The sequence below is a fragment of the Heterocephalus glaber genome, unplaced genomic scaffold, assembly GCF_053883595.1.
Source record: "Heterocephalus glaber isolate CG9 unplaced genomic scaffold, H.glaber_assembly_v1.0 deba00001564, whole genome shotgun sequence".
NCBI classification, from domain to species: Eukaryota; Metazoa; Chordata; class Mammalia; order Rodentia; family Bathyergidae; genus Heterocephalus; species Heterocephalus glaber.
In genome coordinates this window covers 22074845-22091098 of record NW_028258351.1, presented here as the reverse complement: position 1 = coordinate 22091098, position 16254 = coordinate 22074845, and the positions used below count along the sequence as shown (strand labels likewise).

General features: G+C 39.1%; 1 protein-coding gene across 4 annotated transcripts in view; it reads left to right on the top strand.

Moving 5' to 3' along the window:
- Nucleotides 1–749: 749 nt before the first annotated feature.
- The window catches only part of Tmem220 (transmembrane protein 220), a 26393-nt gene continuing 10888 nt past the window's right edge, over nucleotides 750–16254 (top strand). The window contains exons 1-7 of one of the 4 annotated variants that reach the window (XM_013076806.3): nucleotides 750–872; nucleotides 1334–1363; nucleotides 5858–5918; nucleotides 7129–7197; nucleotides 8281–8404; nucleotides 9477–9536; nucleotides 14576–15950. In XM_013076806.3, the coding sequence (XP_012932260.2) occupies nucleotides 780–872; nucleotides 1334–1363; nucleotides 5858–5918; nucleotides 7129–7197; nucleotides 8281–8404; nucleotides 9477–9536; nucleotides 14576–14711 (573 nt within the window). In that variant the 5' untranslated portion in view covers nucleotides 750–779 and the 3' untranslated portion in view covers nucleotides 14712–15950. Of the gene's footprint in view, nucleotides 873–1333; nucleotides 1364–5857; nucleotides 5919–7128; nucleotides 7198–8280; nucleotides 8405–9476; nucleotides 9537–10891; nucleotides 11729–14575; nucleotides 15951–16254 lie in introns of those variants that run through there. The other 3 variants (XM_087191839.1, XM_087191838.1, XM_021238488.2) reach the window with 3 other exon arrangements.

Here is a 16254-nt window from a genome sequence, read left to right as displayed (position 1 = left end):
TTTTATAATAAAAGCCCATGAAGATAAATGAGCTTGTCTGCAGAAAAGCTGTGAGCTGTATAGGATGTTAATATAACTGTCGTCACTCTAGAAATTACCATAATGCTTACAGGGCTTTGCAGGTTCCTGGCTTGGGGAAGAAATGCATAAATACCACCAGAAAACAAGACATGTGATCCCCACCCCGGGAGGCAGTGGTGTGGACTGAACCCAGGTAGCACTGAGCTACATCCTCAGATTTTAATTTCCTTTTGAAATAAGGTCTAAATTGCCCAGGCTGGCCTTTAACTTGCAATCTTCCTGCCTCAGTCTTCCATGTAGAGTAACTGGGATTACAGGGCCCGTGCTAGGCCTTTTTCTTTCTTTTCCTTTTCATTCCACACCCCACACATACTATCCTCCACCATGCTCTCTTGGGGTCTTGCTAAATTGCTAGTTGCCAGGGCTAGGCTTCAGTTTGCCATCCTCCTGCCTCAGCCTCCTGGAGGGCTGGGGTTACAAGCATGCATCACCTGCCCAATTTTTCTTTTCTTCCTTTCTTTCTTTCTTTTTAAATTTATGTTAGGAAAGTAGCCTTGGCCTTTGTGAAAACAGGCTTTCGAGCTAGACCTACAAGGGTTCCAATACGACTCCCTTGCATGCCCCAGAGCCTTGTGCCTTTGGCAAGTTACCCAAGGCCTCTGCTCACTTCCCGATCTGGGAGCCGGGACAGGGACGCGGACACGCCCGCGGCTGGCGTTGGCCTGGAGGGGCGGGGAGCGGGCGGGCCAGGCCCAACCATGGCGCCCGAGGCAGGGCGCTGGCAGCGCGGGCTATGGCGGGCCTGCAACGCGCTCATGGCCGCCTTCTTCGTGCTGGCGGCCGTCGTGCAGGTCAGAGGGTCGGGGGCGCGGGCGGGTCGGGAGGGGATCCCCAGGGTGTCCCCGCCCAGGCCCCGACGGTGCTCGCACTGCCACCCCGGAGCCCGCGGCCGCCCGGGCCTCGGCAGTCCCGGGTCAGCCCTCCGGCGGCGTGGCTGTCCTCTCCAGCCCGCACTGGGGTCCCTCCTCTCTTGAAACTGGAAGGTCCTAAAATGCCCGTCAAGTTTCGGCGCGTCCTCTCCGAGGCCCCCACGGTTCTTTTCATTACTATGTGTCTGTCAGACCCGCCTGTGGTGTGGGCAGAGCCCCTTCAGCCGTCCTGACTCGTGCTAGGCTAAGTCTTATTCGTATTCTGCCCCCTGGGGCCTACTGCGGCCCGCCTCTTAGCAAATGAATAAAACGTGAAAAAAAGCGCAGAGTGGGAAGGCAGTGGGACGGTGCATCTGCTAACAGCTGCTCTTCTGGCCTTCCAGGTCAATGATCCTGACGCCGAGCTGTGGGTGGTGAGTGCGAGCCGCTGTCAGAATCGTCCTACCTTGCACAAAACACACGGTTCTTTCTGCTTCCCTTACTTAATATCTTACAAATCAAACCCTTTGCTATTCTTTTCCCTACATTTTGGGGGGTGGGGGGTGGGGACAGGGATCAGTGTGTGTGTGTGTGTGTGTGTGTGTGTGTGTGTGTGTGTGTGTGTAAATTCTGAACTTTCTGGAGACACAGGTATTCCCACAGCAGGCAGAGAGATATATCAGCAAACCTCATCACATTAATTACAGCAGGCTTAATAACAAGCTGAAGCTCCAATCGGTGGCGCACGCCTATCATCCCAGCACTCTACAAAGCTGAGGCAGCAGGATGTCAAGTTCAAGCCCAGCCTGGGCAATTCAGCAACTTAGCGAGACCCTGTCTTACAATAATAATTAACTTTTAAAAAATAACAATAATGAGTACCTATCATTTACTAAGTGGCTACAATGTGCTAGCCACTTCACATGCATTATTGCTAACCTTTACGACACGTGGGGGCTATATGGAAATACTTGAGTTTCCATAGATTTTTGTAGCCTCCATGCAGTGAGGCTGGGGGCGGGGAGGTCCTGAAACTAGTGTTCTACAGACAGCAAGAGATGTATTCCCTCTGGGTAGCTGACCTCACTGAAGACACCGTTCTTGAGGGCCTAGAGTTGACCTCGAGATCGACTGACCGATCTTATCAGTTTCTAGTCAGAAACTAGTAAATATTTAAATGGCAGGCTTAAGTTTTGTGATTCTGCTAATTCAGTGAGTTACTTTTATAGAAACTAAAGTCCATAAAACCTACAGTATTCATTCAGCCAATGCTCTGAATTGAACCATTTGGGAGAGGGGGAGACCATCCCATACATTTCCTGAAACATTGGGATTTTGTGCAGTCTTTCAATACAAATGCACAGTCTTATACAGTATCAACAAGCAGATGACTCTTCCCTTTAGAGTAATGTTGACCATGTACAGATGAGCAATAAATGAAAGCAGTGGGGATTACGATGTGAAAGTCTAGACCCTATAGACCAAATGTCAGATACCCGTAATATCGAATTTGTAAAGGATTCCAGTATATATCCACCTAAACATCACATTGTTCCTCAAATATGCCTAAGGTTCTCCCCAGCATCTTTCCCTCCCAAACCCATTCCTCCTCCTGACTTAGCCATTCGTTTTCAGCAGAATGTTCACTGAGTCATCCTTGCCTAAAAAACCTCTTTAGCATCTATCTGTTCCTTACTGTGGCCTCTTGAGATCCCCTCAAACAAAATAAAATTTAAAAAGTAACCCAACAAGAAAGACCAGCCTGAACTACATAAGTGAGACCCTGTCTCAACCACCCCCAAAATGAAACTATCTAGATCCAGTTGTTTATCTTTATGGCACCTGTCATCTTACCTTTCACTTCATGTCTAGATGACCCAATAGGAAAATAAGCCCCACATCCTGACAATCTGCCCCATTCCTAGTTCAGCCCTATGGAACGGCTTCCTGATTGTGTCAGCTTCTAATCTCTTCTGCTCCTAGGACCCTTCTGTAGGTCATCGTCTGCCACAAAATCTTTTGTCATTTCCCAAGCTCTCTAAGTTGAAACTCCACTTGGATTTGAGGACCTCCACAGTATGGCCCCAACCACCTTCCCAGCCTGGTCTTCGAAGCCAGCCCAGCAGTGATAGTCACTGTATCTTGGCCCCAGAATTCCTGTGTGTCATAGTCTATCCAACTTCAAGGACAGTCTCCAAATACTGTCTCTTTGAAAAAACAAACTCTGCATCTTTCCCATAGGTTCTGAGCATTCTTCCTTTGAAAACTTACTGTAGCACCAGCACGTTCAGCTTCACATTAAAGCACTGGAGTTGGCTCTGTACGTGCCAGGTTCCAGGAGAACAAGGGTAAGTTCTTCTCTCTTCTCGGGAGTCTTTAGCAACTTAATATAGAGCTTGCATTATAGAAGTCCTTCCTGTGTTGGCTCCCCCACCTACCCCCAGTCCTGGGGATTGAACCCAGGGCTTCACACATGCTAAGGAAGCTCTCTGCTAGTCAGCTACATTCCCAGCCCTCTTTTATTTATTTATATTTTTTGAGACAGGGTCTTAATAAATTGCCCAAGGTGGCCTCAAACTTGCCATCCTCCTGGCTCAGCCTCCCAAGTAGCTGGGATTACAGGTGTGCTCCACTGAGGCTGGCCTGTGTTGACTCTTAAATAAAAGTGAATGGACACACAGATAGGTTACTGTACTCTAGGGACTGTCACTTTAGCCAATTCATTTCCATGTTCCCTACTTCACTGTGTTCATGGAGGATATCAGTATCAGAATGCACAAAGCAGTACACAGTAGAAAACATGACTAGTATCAGTTATGAAAATACAGAAAAACTCACTAAGATTCCCAAAGGTAGATGCTTCGTGGTCAACAGTATCATCAAGGGCCTGAACTTTCTTCTCTGCCATCCTCAGGTTTATAGCATAGCTGCTGCAGCTCCAAACATCTCATCTCCAAGTCAAAAGAAGTGAAGCAGGAACAAAATAAGTTTCCTTCTGGTGTTTTCATCCTTTTTAATAATAAGAAGCCACTCAGACAGGGCTGGAATTCAGTTTGTACTCATCAGTAAGGTATATTGTGGGGTTCCATTCTGATTGATCCATACCAGCTGTTAAATGCTTTGTAGATTATCAGCCTTTCTCCTGGAATTTGACTCCTTATGTTTCATTGCTGGAACTGTGACTACTCCCAGCTGTGAAAGGAACTAGGAAAATACTTTTCCTGGTGACAGGTGGACAAGGAAGAGTGGTATTGGGAATGAGTGCCATGGTACTCAATGCCCATTGAGTATTATGATGCCCTTAAGTTTTTCTTTTTTTACAAATCCAACTAAAATGTTTTTTAAAAGGCCATTATAAGTGAGTTCTACTAAGTTCATTTTTTAATATTTTTACTGTGCATTCTTTTAACTTTTGTACAAAAAGAAATTATTTTCAGTTTCTCTACCTTCAATTTCTTTTCTCTCATTTAGGATAAAGAAATGCACTTAAATACGAATTAATGTGTCAGGATTGCCAAGCGAAACTGTTACTTAGCTTAAAGGACTGTTTTGTTCGTATGTTTACAATGCACTGATACTCCTTTTACACCTCTTAATCTGTTAATGACAGATGTATGATCCATTGAATGTACATTTTAAAAATCTCTGCCAAACATTTCTTATTGAGTACACAATTAAACATTGTATGATGTGTGTGTTTATCTATCAGTCTTTCTCAGGCTCTTTTGGGTTCTCTCATTCTTGTGTGTGTGTGTGTGTGTGTGTGTGTGTGTGTGTGTGTGTGGCTGAGTCACGTAGTTTTTCACGGGGTGGGGATGTAACCCCTTAGTGTTCCAAGTGTGGCCCTTGGAACAACTGCAGTAGCACCCTGGGAGCTTGTTAGAAAAGCAGAATATTGGAGCCTCCCCTCAAACTTCCCAAATTGAAATCTGAGTTTTAAGATCCCGGGCACATTAAAGATTGTTAAATGCTGGGCTAACCCTAAGCAGCACAACTGTCCACCTTTGATAGATCACCTGACTTGCAAATGTCAGTACTGGCTGATGTTCCAGTAATCATTAAGGATAGAGAAGGAAAGGTCTGTAATACAAATATTCTTTCTTCCCAAGGTCAAGACATATCTTTAAAGCAAAAACATCACTTAAAATGTTCAGCTCTCACAACTTACAAATAAACTAAAAGTTTCTGATGTAAGCAATACAACTGATGTGGTCAAGCAACTACATTTCTTGAAAATTCTCCAGACTTCTTATAAACCTACCCTCCCTACTTGCCCTCTGCCCACAAAATGCTCACACACAATACCAAGTTTGACCAGAGATTGCTTGCTCTGAGGCTTGAGAATAGGACCACCCTAGGTCCAGTCTTCTGACTTCCTAACCAGCTTAGCAGTGTCCAAGGGAAGAGCTCACTCTTGGTATATAGCACATCTGATCCATTCACTTTTAGAAAACTTTCTGTGGTTTCAGTTGCAGAGATGGACCATTAGGCCAGATGTTCCATGAGGTCAAACCCAGCAAGGCCATCTATGTAACTGTGACCACCTCTCTTCCCCACTTTGCAAAGAACCTTTAATTTTATGCAAGTGGGGATGGCTATGTGGGCATGAAAGTTGTTTGGGAGAGACTAGGAATTCAGCATGTCTTCAGACCAAAACTCTATGCTTAGTGCTCAAGTTTGAAGATGAACGAGTCTTCCCTGGAATAACCAACAGTCTGGAAGGAAGGAGATGGAATTACAACCTGACATGGTTATCAGATTACACAAGAGCAGAGATTACCACTTCCCCAACAGTTACTGAAACCTGAGGGTAAATATGGAACATGACAACCACTGATCTCAAGTTTCTTCACTTCCTAGATACCTGTAAACATCTTGTGTAATGGGCATACTTCTTACCCACATATTTCCTCTCTCTTTGCTAACAGGTAGTGTACATGATACCTGCTGTGCTGACCCTGCTTGTTGGACTTAACCCTCTTGTCACAGGTATGAACTTTGGATTCTGAATGGAGATCCAGCAAATCAGATTTTCTTATAATGATGAGAATCCACCTGCCAAACTTTCAGGAGAAAAACAAGACTCTCAGCATTCCTTCTCATTTCTGATAAAAAGAGGGGCTCCTTCTAATCTAGATCATCCTGACCCATCTTTAGGAAAACTTCAGAAGGACCTGTTATATGTAGCCATTCTTCATCAGTTTGGCCCCAAGACCTCTCAGCCCAATGTGGAATGCTGGTTAAGCTGTCTAGCTCATGAGAGAAGAGTTTCAGTCACTGCATTGATTTCCTTAGCCACCAAACTCATGTGAAATCAGCAACAATCTAAGTGCACTTCTTGTGTTCTCATACTCAAAGGCAATCAATGCCTGTTACGTATTTATTGTATACAACCCAGATCAACTTTCTTTACAAATTCTTTTTAGAGCAGCACCAGGCCTGTGAATTATTTTATTAATTTATTCAAAGTCTGTATATGAAGTAACACTTACATATAGAAATTGTTAATAATGTCTATAATATATCTAGAGTTTCATTAAACGTCACCCTTTCTAATCTCCCCTTATACTGCCATAGTACCTGCAGCAATGTATTGTATGGTCTTCTCTACTAGGCTCTAAACCCCTTAAAAGCAGGATCATGTCTTATATATTTTTGCATAAGCCCAGATGTGTGTCTTTGCATAAATTAGATGTGTGTCTTAATCTGTTCAGGTTGCTACAACAAAAATACCATAAACTGGGTTGTTGATAAGCAACAGAAATTTAATTTTCTTATTTCTGGAGGCTGGGAATTCCAAAACAAGGCATTAGCAAATAATTTGGTGTTGAGTGAGAGCCTGCTTCCAGTCACAGGTAGCTCCTTTCTCTTTGTCTTCTCATGGTGGAAGGGACAAGGGACATTTCTCATTTTATAAGGGTACTAATTCCTTCAGGAGAGCTCCTCTTCATGAACTGATTACCTCCCAAAGGCCCTACCTCCCAGTACTCTCATCTTAGGGGTATGATGTCAGCATATGAACTCAAGGGAGACATAAGTGTTCAAACCATAGTAATATGGCCAGGCGCGTCACAGGTGGCTGTAAACAGAAGCTTAATCACATATTTATTCTGTACCCTGCTCCTTGGACTTTTTATTATGTCTACAGCTGGCTATGTATGTGAAACATTCACTTTAAAAAGATTTGTATTACTTACAGACTACCTAACCAATGCTAGGCAAAAGGTAGCTACTTCACCTTTCATGGCCCTAAGAGACTCAACAAATTGTAAGTTAAACACTTTTATACTATAAAATGGTGTCTTTTAACAGGAAAAAAAGTATATTTTACATCAGCTATAAGCACTTTGTTGTGAACAGGAATTATTAATCCTGAAAGATAATTCTTAACAGAAAATTAAAACAGCTTCTACATGTGGGGCTCGAAAGTTCTCAGAACCCTTAGGATAAAGACTATTGATTCTCACTTTGGAAAATTCTGGTTCTCTAGATGGCCATGCTCCTTGATTAGGCTCCTAGTTGGCTGTCTACATCTTTAGGGTGGATCAGTTAAGTGGAGTTCCTTTGATTATAAGCCAGGAAAAAAAACCAAACTAAACTCACATGTACTGTAAGCTAAGAAGAAAATATACTGGTGTAATTTCCTGGAAAGGCTGTGGGTAGTGCTGATGCCAGGCATTGATGCACACAGACTTCACTCTGTGTGCTGCCCTGACTTCATTCCTGGCCTCCAAGTGGTACCCTGAAGTTCCCAGAGAACATAGATTCCCTCCTTCCCTTCCTCTATTTTTTTTTTTCCTCTCTTCAGTATTGGGGCTTGAACCCAAGGCTTTCACGCAGCTACATCGCCAAAACTTTTTTTTGCTTTGAACCAGGGTCTTGCCAAGTCGCTAAATTACCTGGGAGATACTTAAGTTTATCAATCCTCCTGCCTCAGCCACTTAAATGCTGGAATTACAGGTGTGTGCCACCACGCCCAGCTAGATTGTTTCTTCACTCTATCAAAGTGTCAAAGCTGAATTGTTGCCTGGATCATCATCTGTTTGTCGTGAGCCAAATCACTGTGGCTAAGGTGATAAGTGCTTGGTTGACCTAAGGTCCATTTTACTGGGACACAGCCTAGGGGTGTGGTGAGGTTGAGTTCCCAAAGAAAATAAGGGTAATTGTCATAGGAAAGGAAATACGCCCACTTATAATTACTGCTCTAATCTCTATGTTGCCCCTCAATAAAGTTTTTTTTTCTTTTCTGGAGTATCCTTCCTGAAAGCAGATTATGACAAAACAGGAACAGAGAGATCATTATTTCTGGATGTGATTCCATGATTAAGAGCATCCGGGTATCTACTTTTAGGTAGCTTTATTTGGAAGAGTGTTTCTGCGATACACACCTTGTTCTGCCTGGTGTGGGCTGCCGGCTTGGCATACTCCCTCTTGCTTCATGCACAGCACAACATCGTACACGAGGAAGAAGGCAGGTGAGCAGTGACTTTTGCTCTTGGGCTGGGAGTAGGGGTAGAACTGAGAAATCTTTCATTCCTTTAAAACCTCATCTTGTCTGTTCACAATGATGATTTAATTCCCCCAACTGTACCATACAGAGCAGGGAAGGTATTATATCATTTATAAGCTGAGAAAAATGATGAAGCCAGGATTCAAACCCAGCTCTGTCTACCCAACTCCATTATTACTACTACAAGCAGTCTTTACTTATTTCGTTATATTACCCTCAAGGTCTCAGGACCTTGACCTCCTTGTAACCAGCAAGAGTACATACAGTAATGTTCAGTCCAACCTAATAGGGTGAAAACTCCGTCAGCACTCTGATTCAGCCCTGGCTAAGAAGAACTCTTATCTACAAGTGTGAAGAGCCATGTCAGAGACCAGTATGTTAAGTCAAACTTTTGGTAGCCTTGCTTCAGTGTGTCTCATGTCATCTCCTCTATGTCATGCCCATTTGTCCCTATTTTATCACCTCTTCCTTTGCTTCCTCCCACCCATGACTCTTGGTCTTATTAAGAATCCTCTTTTCTCTTACCTCTCTGCTGACACCTGCCAACATCAACCTTCAGAGACCTGTAAGTTAGGGACTGTGGATGAGGCACTGCTTTGCTACCCATGGAAAACTAGAGAAGTCCAGCTCAGTCTGCAGATGGGAATGCAGACCAAAGGGGCTGAATTGCCTCCAACTTGAAGCCCAGGAGATATGGTGAATTCAAGGAGGGGCTCCTACTGGCACCATGTCTGAATGATTGTTGTTTATTCTGTGTAAAAGATATGGGCTTACAGTACATGTAACTAAAAGCACATAGTCGCCCTAATCGTTGATTCATACTACAAACCATTTCCCTCTGCAGTCTCCTCCAGTCTCCTGCAGTCTGTGCTCCAGTTTTGGATTGGTTTGAGCTCACCCTATAATTAAGCCTCTGAAAATGTAAAAATAACAAATCAAATGCAGGATTGTTTTCTTGGTTATATTGTTCCTCCCACTGACCTGAAATACGTGATGTTGCAGTCACTTCAGAATATGAAATATATGCTATTTTATAGGGAGCTGTCCGGTCTGGTGATTATCACAGCATGGACGAGCCTCTGCCACAAGTCCTCAAAGTAAGTTTCCAACTTTTTAGTTAAAATCAGATGATCTTCAGGATAATCAAGTTAGGCAGTCATTGAAATTTTGATACACAAATGAAAACAGGAATCTTTTGGAAGAAATCTTTCCTTTTTGAAGGAAAGCGAATATCAGTTGATTTAAATGTTAATGATCACTCATATGTTCTTGAGTAACATAGTTTCCTATGAGGCCCACATCACATAGTCACAGGCAGTTGTCAGCCTAAAAAGAATTCTTCAAAGTGAAGGAAAACAATGTTAGAAGGAACTTTAAAAATTCAGAAACGAAGAACAAAGAAAAGATATATGGGAGGGTATGTACAAATAAATCAATATTAACTTATAAAACAGGCATAATGATGTTTGGTGGAGCTTAAATATATAGAATGAAAATACGTGACAACAGTAATATATAGATTGGAAGGGGCTAAATGGAGTCAAAGTATTCTAAGGATCTTGGATTTTTCTGCAATAAGTTAAAGTACAAATTTATATTAGACTCTGATAAGTCAAGGATTCATTTTGTAGGCTTTAGGGTAACCTCTAAAGAATAGAAATTGAATGTAGAAGACAGAAAAAATGGGTACAAGTATAGAGCAAGTAGACAAATAGGAAGCACATGGTAAGATAGAGATTCAAACTCAAATGTTTCAGAAATTACATTAAATGCAGATGTACTAAATAATCGAGTCAGAGATTTTCAGAGAGAGAGAGAGAGGGAGAGAGGGAGAGAGGGGCATATCCTCTAGAGATACAGGTTTAACCTGATTCTCAGGTTGTTGGTCTTCTCTATTTTTAGAAGCTCTGTATATATTAGTTCTCTTACCTTTTGTCTATAAGCTGAAAATACTTTTTGTATTTTGTTATTATCCTATTGCTTTGCTAATGCTAAGTATATTTTGTCATGAAAAGAATTTTTTTGGTTACTGTTGATATATCATAGCCAAATTTATCCATGTTTTTGCTTATTATTTCTGCATCTGGAGTATAGTAAGGAAAACATGCCTCCCTCTCAGGTTGTAAAATAATTTACATAAGTTTTCTTGTAATACATAGTTTCATTCTTACATCTAAATCTTTAGAATTGAGCCGAGGACATGGCTCAGTGGCACTTGCTTGCCTAGCATGTTCAAGGCCCTGAGTATGATCCCCAGTATCATTACCAACACAAACAAATAAAAACACAAGACACACACACACACACAATTTAAAATTTACCCTAAAGAAATGAAGGAAAGAATCCAACATTATCTTTTTTCACATGGTTATCTGATTACCTCAGAACCACTTTATTAAAAGTGGATTTAAGCAGCTACAAAAAGATAAATTTTTTTTTTTTTTGGTACCAGGAATCGAACTTGGGTCCTTGCGCTTACAAGGCAGGCGGCGAAACCACTGAGCTAAATCCCCAGCCCAAAAAGATAATTTTTAATGACAACAGCTTATACCAAGAACATAAAACAATTCTAAATTTTTATGTACCAACTAATAAAGCCTCAAAATAGATACAACAAAAGTCGACAGAACTAAAAGGAAAAATTGAAAAATCCACAATTATTTTGGGAAACATAACACACTTCTTTTAGTCACTAATGCAGTGATTAACAATGAAAACACAGATTTTAAATACACAATAAAAAATTTGACCTAATGGACATACATAAAACATCCAAATAAGAATGGTAGAATCCATCTTCTTTCACACACACACACACACACACACACACACACACACACACACACTGAATATTTACAAATAGACTGGCCATTTAAAAAAAAAGTCTGAACACATTTCAAAGAACTGAAATCCTGAATATGTTCTTTGAACACAGTGCAATTAAGCTAGAAATCATTAACAAAAAGATAGTTAACCACTGTATATTTAGAAGTTAGGAAATAACCTTTCACATAACATTTGTGTCCACAAAAGACATTGGGAAATGGGAAGAAAATGTTCAGATAAGGGGAACAAGGGAGGAGAGAGGAGGAAATGAAAGAAGGGACAAGAAAAAAATTGAAGGAAGAAATGGAAACAAAGCTTTTGTACATAAGGGAGCGGGGAATGGGAAAAAAAGAAGAAGCAAGATATATCATGCACTGGTACAAATTCTCTATCATGAATATTATCATATATATATATATCTAAAATGTACCAATATATGTTTTACTTAAAAAATGGAAATTAGAAAATATTCTTAGCTGAATAAGGAGATACTACATACCAAAATTTGTGATATGTAACTAAAAATAATAATTAAAGGAAAATTTATAGATTTACATACATTTAAGATATTTAAGAAAGAAAAAAAAAAGCAAGAAAGGCTGAAAATTAATGAGCTAAACTTCAAAGAAGTCAGGAATTCTCCAGTTCAAGAAGTTTGAAAAAGAACAGCAAGTTATACCCAAAGTAGCAAGAAAATAAACATAAAAGCAGAGATCCATTGAAAGAAAAATTGACATAAAAATAGAGAATGAAGTCCCCACACCTATCATTCCAAAACTGGAAGGATAAGGCAGGGTTGCAAGATCAAACCCAACCTGGGCAATTTAGTGACTTAGTAAGACCCTGTCTGAAAATTTTAAAATTTTTAAAAGGGCTGGAGATGTAGTTCAGTGCGAAGCCTCCATGTTCAACATCCAGCACCAAAAAAATTTAAAAAGAGGGCACTGATAAGGCCAAATATGGATTCTCTAAAATGATCTATAACACTGACAAGCCCTGACAAGACTAAAGAGAAAAAAATAAATAAATAAAATAGCAAGCGCAAACAAGAGGAGGCACAAATAAAAAAATCAGGAATGAGAAAACATTATGATATACCTGACAGATATTTCAAAAATAGGATACTATAAAAAACTTTGCCATTAAATTTGAAAATTTAGATTAAATGGACAGATTCTTTTTAAAAAATTCAACTGACCAAAACTTACATAAGAAGTCACATACCTATTAAAGAAATTGAATCCATAACATAAATTTTTCCTAAAAGAAAACTGTAGACCTAGGTAGCATAGCTGGTGAACTCTAACATTTAAGGAAAAAATAATACCAACCATCAACAAACACTTCCAGAAACTAAAAAAGAAGAAACACTTTCCATTTCATTTTTTGAGGACAGAACAACCCTGACACCAAAACCTGCCAAGAGCATTACAAAACAAAGGGAAATTATACAGCTGTCCTACTCATGACTATAGATGGAAAAATCCTAAACAAAATATTAACAAATTAAAACATGCAAAATATAACCCAATGATCAAGATGGTTTCATTCTAGGATACAATTAGTTTATCACTTTAAAACCAATGTTTTCCATTATGTTAGCAAAATAAAATGAAAAAGTAAACTCTTCTTGAACTGTAAAGAACATACAAAAAAATTCAACATCTATTTCATGATAAAAGCTCTCAGAATACAGGTCTGAATACAGATTTAGATACCCAGGTAAAGGGTATCCACATTAAAGCATTTTACTTAGTGGTGGGCAGTTGAGAACTTCCCCTCTGTGATCAGGAATGAGTTGAGATCAGCCATTACTGCCATTTTTCAACATGCTCTAGTACAATAAGGCAAGAATAAAATAAAAAGCACAATTGGAAGGAAATAAAATTTTCATAATTTGTGAGTGAAAGACATCATTGGATATATAGAAAATCTAAAAGAATCTAAAAAATTATTGGAATAGGTGAGTTTAGCATGATTACTAGATGCTAGGTCAATGTACAAAAACCAACTACATTTCTATGAGAAAGTAGCACCACTTTGAAAGGTTACCATTTATAGTAACACCAAAATAATTAGCTTTCTAAAAATAAATCTAGAAAACATGCAAAATCTTTGCACATAAAATTATAAAGTATTATGGAAAATTAAAGAAAATTTAAATAACTGGGGAGATAAACCTATACTGGTAACGTGATAAATAAACTAATAAAATACAGTGCAGAACAGATCCATACACATATGGGTCCTTGACTCATACTAAAGGTGGTGCTGGGTACCCAAGAAAAGTAGACTTTTCGATAAATAGTGCCTGGAACAATCGAACACAGATACTCCTTTTTAACGATCTACCTGTTTAACGACTCTTCTGACTTATGACCATGGCTCAGTGTTTGGATTTATGACCTGTCTTTTTTTGGATACAGTTCTGTACATCTTGTTTATAGAGCCTTCATGTCTTTTTTTGGTACAGTACACTTTGTTTACAGTGCTATAATTTTTGTTCATTGTACAGTACAGTACAATACTGCAGTTTTATGTTGTTATGCATTACAATACTGCCTCTAGGAGTTAGGCAAATAAAAGCAAAGTCACCAACTTGGAGCTTCCTTAGACCAGTTCTTTGTTCTGAATATTGTAATGTACATACTATATATAATTCCTCATTTAGTGACCAATTCGTTTAATGCTCTAGTCACAGGAAGGGAACTTGGTCATTAAATGAAGAGTGTCTATATCCATATGGAGTCAAGTGAAACAGCCCTTACCTCAAATTTTTCACAAAAATCAATTTCAGGTAGATTATAGATGTAATAAAAAGAGGGAAAACAATATAACTTCTAGAGAAGTTTACAATATTTTCAAGAGCTTGGGGAGGAAAAGATTTGTTAAACACTTGGAAAATGCCAATTTTAACATTGTCTAATCAGTGGTCCTCACAAGAAATCATTTGATTGGGACAAGATATTTGCAACACATATAAACAGTAAGGGTTGTATTAAGTATATATCGCAAGTTTCCACAAATGAGTGAGTTACATTTTAAAGAACTGATAACAATGACAAAGGGACCAAGAAATGTAGGAAAGGGAGAGGAAAGGAAGGTAAAAAGAATTAACATGTGCCAATTCCCCATAATGAAAGTAATCATTATGTACTGCAAACATAATCTAAATAAAATTTGTTAAAAGAATTGAGAAAAAATAAAGTATAATTATGTTTTACCAATTCAATCTTTATCCTTGGTCTCCCAAGCAACCCATAATTTTTATTGAATTTTTACTTATAATAATTTTTGCATGTCTTCATAGGAATCCAGTTGGTGGAAGAATTCAGCTGCTTCTTGCCACTGCAATAGCTTTGTTCCCATTTATTTCATGGGTCTACATATACATAAACAAAGACATGCGGTCTTCTTGGCCAACACATTGCAAGACAGTAATTTAAATGAATCCAAGAATGATGTTTTCTAAAAATGAGAATATTCAACTTTTTATAAACATTGGGGTAACAGGACAGTTTTCCAGTTTATTTCAGGTAATTTAAGCTGATACAAGAGTTGATCTAAAAACAAATTTTAAAAGGTCTTGAGAACTTTTTAAGACTGCTTATAATACATTGAAGATTGGACAGAACAAGTTAAGAATGGGGCCTGATATTCTCTGGCTGCCTTTCCTGGAGGATATTGTGCTACAGTGTAGTCAAAAGGCACTAGAATGAAAGTTAAGAAATCTGGGTTTTGCTGGGCACAAAGGCACATGCCTGATAGTCGTTAGCTACTCGGGAGGCTGAGGCTGGAGGATCACTTGAGCTCAGGAGTTTGTGGCCAGCCTGGGCAACACAGCAAGGACTCAAGATAATAAAGCATAAAAATAAATTTATTATGTATGTGACTTGGGCAAATAGACTCTATAAACCTCCTGTTAGTTATTTTCTTATCTATAAAATGGAATACTAGATCTGCTACTTACTTATACAGTTGCTACAATCAAACTAGATGTTACTCTGAAAATATAAAGTACTTGCAAATTACAAAGGGCTGCACATGATTAAAAGTGAGTAACCTTGAAACAGAGGTAGGTTCAAGAGAGGCCGTAATCTCATACTGAACTGGTTCAGTGGCAGGAATTGAACAAAGAATCTAGATGAACCAAAGGAAGGAGGGGGGAGGGTGGAACCAATCAAGAAGAAAATTGAGAATATCAATTACTCATGATTAATTTCTCATTATTATAAATGAGAAATAAGGCCAAAATGTCCACATTTTAATAAATGAATGTTCCAAGTGACCCTAGGGAGGAGAGCATTTTTTAAAGCTGTTCTTTCCACTGTGGCAGCCAAATAGCCACATGCTGTTACTGAGCACTTGAAATGTGGCTAGGGTGCCTGAGAAAGTAAATTTTTAATGTTTTGCATTTTCATTTTAAAAGTGATATTCAATTATCAGAAAATATTTAAGTGGGCCTGAACAACTTGGGCATGTGAATCTACTTTTTCAACTGCAAATTTTGGTATCTACATGCAGATCTAGTATTTGCAACAACAATTTAGTGTTCAAATGAGTGGGCTGTTAAGTATAAAATACACATCGGTTTTTAAAGAAATTGTCCAAGAAGAATGTAAAATATTTTTATACTGATCTCATTAAAGATATTTTAATATATATTAAAGTACTATTGAAATTGATTTCATCTTTCTAGTTTTTTTAAATGTAACTGATAGAATGTTATTTATGTGATTCATGCTGCATTTCAGTGAGATATCTGCACTGCAACCTTTTTACACATGCTAGCTTCAAATTCTATACTCAGGTACTGTTTTCATAATGTTTAGGAAATATTTAAAAAGAATTAGTAAGCCAGGTATGGTGGCACAAGCCTGTGATCCTAGGACTCAAGAGGCTAAAGCAGGAGAACAGAAATTGTGAGCTGAGCCTGTGACTTAGCAAGACCCTTTCTTAAAGTAAAAAAAAATTTAAAGTCTGGGGCTA